The following is a 4672-nucleotide window of genomic DNA, read 5'->3' on the forward strand; positions in this document are numbered from 1 at the left end:
TCTCCAAGTGTCCTGAGATGACACCACTCTCCCCTCTGACACTTTGACCCCTTTTCCTGGGCTGTGTGAGGCCAGGTGCTAGGTTCTGTCAGCAGTCTCAGCTGAGAGGCCTGCAGAGCTAGATCCCAGAGGGGACCAGGCAGATGGTCCTATGCCCAGATTCCCCCCTTCAATCAAGGAATCTCAGAGCCCTTCCCTGGGGAGGGCCCCACACTCAGTCCCTTCTCGCCTCTTCGCATGTAGATCCTTCTAAGAAATGGAGACTGAGGGAATGAGCTGAGCTGGTGCTTTATTTCAGGAAAAGTGAAGAGGGGAGGCTGTGGCAGCTGTGGGCACCAGCTGGAAGAGAGGATGGCACCAGAAGGATCAGAGGGACACCCACTAACTTGAGACTGACAGAGCTCAGTGTGCTTTCAGAGACATATGCTGAGCCCTCTACTACAGAGTGACTGGACCCCAGACCCTGACTACACACAGCATGCCACCCCGAACCCCCCTACCCCTGGCATGACTGGCCTTTCCCTCAGACCTGGCTGGTGCGGAAAGCCAGCCCTGCCTCCAGCCCAGACTAAATCTTCCCCTAGGAGATAACAGCAGCCAGGAAAGCCAAGAGGGATCCAATAGGCATTAGGCGATGGGCCCAAGAGATCAGGGCAGTGTTGTAGTCACATTCCAAGTTTAGATTTACACACTCAGCACAGATATTCCTTCTTAGTGCTCTGCCCAGAATTCTAGTATGCTGTCACCAAGTGGTAGTAGTAGTGGCTCCTGGGGAAAAATAGACAGGATTATTGAAGGAAGAAATTATTTTATATACCACCACTGTTTCATATTAATATATGATAATAGCACTAAAATTCCGGCTTTGCCTTCTGCATGCCAGGCAGTGTTCTGAGTGTTTGACGTGTGTCATCTCATTTAATCCTCAGAACAGTCTTACATGGTAGTTACTGTCACTGCCCTGGTGAAGTAACTTGCCCAAGATCACAGAGGATATGGATCCAAAGTCTGTGCTCTTAACCCTTGCACACTGCATGAATGGGCGATTGCCTGGGGAAGCAGATCAGTTCATAGTCCAGTGCCACCTCCTTTTTTGTTTGTTTTGTTCTTTGTTTTGAGACAGGGTCTCACTCTGCTGCTGGAACTGGACTGCAGTGGCATGATCATAGCTCCTTACGACTTCAAACTCCTGAGTTCAAGTGGTCCTCCTGCCTCAGCCTCCTGAGTATCTGGGACAGAGTTCCACCATGCCCAGCTAATTTTTGTACTTGCTGTAGAAAGTATTCTTGCTCCGGCTTGTCTCAAACTCCTGGCCTCAAGCTTGGGCCTCCCAGAATTCTAGGATTATAGGCATACCCCACCTGCCTGGCCAGGCCTGTGCTTCTCAAACTTAATGGCATGTGAATTCCCTTGGGGCTCTTGTTAAAATGCGGATTCTGGCTTGGTAGCTCTAAGGTGGGGCTTGACTGACTTCCTTCCTTCCTTCCTTCCTTCCTTCCTTCCTTCCTTCCTTCTTCTCTTCCTCCCTCTCTCCTTCCCTCCTTCTCTCCTTCCCTCCCTCCCTTCCTCCCTGCCTTCTTTCTTTCATTTTCTTTTTCAATTTTGAGACAGGGTCTCACTTTGCCAACCTTGGTAGAGTGCTGTGGTGTCATAGCTCACAGCAACCTCAAATTCTTGGGCTCAAGCCATCCTCTTGCCTCAGTTTTTCATTTTTAGTAGAGACTCTTGGCTCAGGCTGGTCTCAAACTTGTGAGCTCAAGCGATCCAACCACTTGGGCCTCCGAGAGTGCTAGGATTATAGGCACAAGCCACCGCGCCTGGCTGACATCCACATTTCTAACAAGCTCCCGGGTAATGCTGTCCCTCCTCGGTCTGGGATCCACACTTTGAATAGTCACAACGGAAAGCCTGTGTTTAAGCCTTTCTTAAACTCAAAGCCTGTGCAGGCTGTGTAGATAACATGTGTGCACAGAGCAGCTGGTGGGAGCAGAGGCGACATGGAGGGTGCATGTGCAGTCGGGCGGATGGGGGAGCTATTCCTCAGCCTCGGCCAGCAAGAATTTTGGACCCGTGTGGTCATGTTCTCTGTTTCTCATTTTCAAATATTAGGGTAACTCAACCAACTTTTAAAATATTCAGCAGCTTGTACACGAAGTTCATAGAAGCTTTATTTATAATAGTCGAAAATTTGAAACAACCCAAATGTCTATCATCTGATGAATGGGTAAATAAAACGTGGTATGTCTATACAATAGAATATTGTTTTGACAACAAAAGGGAAGGACATGGTGATACGTGCTATAACATAAACGAACCTTGAAAACATCACACTGAGTGAAGGAAGCCAGACCCAAAACAACAAATATTGTATGTTTCTACTTATGAAATATCTATAGTAGGGGAATCCATAAAGACACAATGTAGGTTAGTAGTTGCTTAAAACTGGGTGGGGCGAGGAAGTGAGTTTACGTAAGATGGAGAATGACGATTAATGGGCACAGTGCAACTTTTGTAGGGTGATAAAATTATTCTAAAATGAGATTGTGATGATGGTTGTAAACTCTGTGAATATACTAAAAGCTATTGAATCATCTTCTTTAAATGGGTGAAATGTAGGCGATGTGAATCATATTTCAATGAAGCTGTTTAAAAAAAACACTGTGGAGGAGACAGCTAGTTTTTCTAACATATAAAGTACAGTTACAAATCAACAAGAAAAATCTCACACCCCATCAGGAAAAAAGAATTATAAAGAGTATGAACAACCAGTTCACAAAGGAGACACAAGTGGTTCTTAAATGCATGGAAAATTTTCTCTTGCTCATAATAAAAGACATACAAGCCAAAGCTACTCTGAGAAGATTTTCTGCCTTCTAGATTGGCGATAATGAAATCTGTGTTGATGAGGATGTGGAATACTTTAAGTTGGTAAACCTGCAGTATGTGGGGGGTGGGGAGGTGGGGCAGTGACAAGTTGACATTATCTTTGAAAATTAATGGTGCACAAAAAATGGAAGCTGAAACTCAGGAATGGATTAACAAGCTGTGATGTATGTATACCATGGAATACTATTCAGCCATTAAAAAAGATGGAGACTTTACATCTTTTGTATTAACCTGGATAGAGGTGGAACACATTCTTCTTAGTAAAGTATCACTAGAACGGAGAAGCAAGAATCCAACGTACTCAATTCTAATATGAAGCCAGTAGATGATCTAATCCGTACCCTCATAAGACAAAAACGCCAATCAATTCAAGGTGGGGGGCAGGGGACGGAGGGAGTGGGGATAGGGGAGGGGAAGGAGGATAGGGGACACAGTGTATGGTATACCTCTTAAGGGCAGGACATAATTATAAGAGGGACTTTACCTGACAAATGGAATCAGTGTAACCTAATTCTTTGTACCCTCAATGAACCCCAAACAATAAAAAAAGGAAGATGCAGAATCAGATGTATAATCTGTTTCTATTTGCATAAGAGAAAAGAAAGAATATGTACAAATATATATGCTTTATATTTTTGTAAAGGCAGAGCCCATTTGGGGCCGGTATGAAGGAGATAGTTTGCCTCCCAGTATGGGAGCCGGAGGCTGGGTGCAGGAGAGACTCATTTTCATTGTGTGCCAGTTTCTGTGCCTGAGCTGCCTCTTTAATAACCATTTAAAACACGGTGCTAGGGGGCCAAATAGCACCTATGTGCAGGTCCATGCCACCACCAACTGCCCCTTTGTGACATCTGAGTTAAAGAAGTAACTCTCAGCTGAGTGGGGTGGCTCACGCCTGTAATCCAAATAAGCTTACTTAGGAGGCTGAGGTGGGGAGATTGTGTGAGGTCAGGAATTTGAGACCCAACTGGACAACAGAGCAAGACTCCATTTGACAACACAAAAAGGGGAAATAACTCTCAGCAACCCCTAAGTAATTCACTTCTTGAACCTAAGAGAGATATATGCTACCCACCACCTCCTCTGTTCTCTGTCCCTGTGCAGGTGTCCTAGCCTGGGGATTCCTGTATGTACTATGGGGGTAACTCTGGCATTCTCCAGACTACGGACAGAAGGTGCCTGTACCACACACACAGGTCATGGAGACTGAAGGCGGAGGGCAAAGGGATCCCATAGAGGCATCATCTTGGCCTCTAGTCCCTAATCCTCTGTGATTGCTTTCTGTCTTTCAGGCACGCCCCAAGGGCGAGGGTCTGACTCCGTACCAAGGTAAGAAGCGCTGCTTTGGCGAGTACAAGTGTCCCAAGTGCAAGAGAAAATGGATGAGCGGAAACTCCTGGGCCAACATGGGGCAGGAGTGCATCAAATGCCACATCAATGTGTACCCGCACAAACAGGTGAGCCGGGAGGCAGCTTCTCTGAGGGACTGCTGAAGGATGGCTGTTTCCTCGTTGGGCTTCAGTGTACCCCTCATACAGTGAGCATGAAGCCAGAACTTTCCAGATTGTCCTCTCTCCCTTTCTATCATCTAAAATGGGGGAGAGGGAGAGGGAGCCCATCTCCCCAGGAAGGGAGGGAGGATGAGACCAGGAGCCTGAGATCAAGAAGCCCAGGGAAACTTTTAAACTTACCTGGAGCGGCATGTGCCTGTCATGAGACCAACAGGGATGTGAGGGCAGCAGGAAGCTGCAGAATGCGTTCATTTCATTACCCTACCTGTCTAGCC

At 46.5% G+C, this 4672-nt stretch overlaps 1 protein-coding gene across 2 annotated transcripts in view; it reads left to right on the forward strand.

Moving 5' to 3' along the window:
* The window catches only part of ZCCHC24 (zinc finger CCHC-type containing 24), a 58113-nt gene that overhangs the window by 46679 nt on the left and 6762 nt on the right, over positions 1-4672 (forward strand). For both annotated transcript variants that reach the window (XM_003783517.2, XM_023509506.1), the window contains exon 3: positions 4179-4343. In XM_003783517.2, coding sequence (XP_003783565.1) covers positions 4179-4343 — 165 coding nt within the window. The remainder of the gene's footprint in view (positions 1-4178; positions 4344-4672) is intronic.

Source organism: Otolemur garnettii, unplaced genomic scaffold (assembly GCF_000181295.1).
Source record: "Otolemur garnettii isolate 467f Iridium unplaced genomic scaffold, OtoGar3 scaffold00008, whole genome shotgun sequence".
Taxonomy (NCBI): Eukaryota; Metazoa; Chordata; class Mammalia; order Primates; family Galagidae; genus Otolemur; species Otolemur garnettii.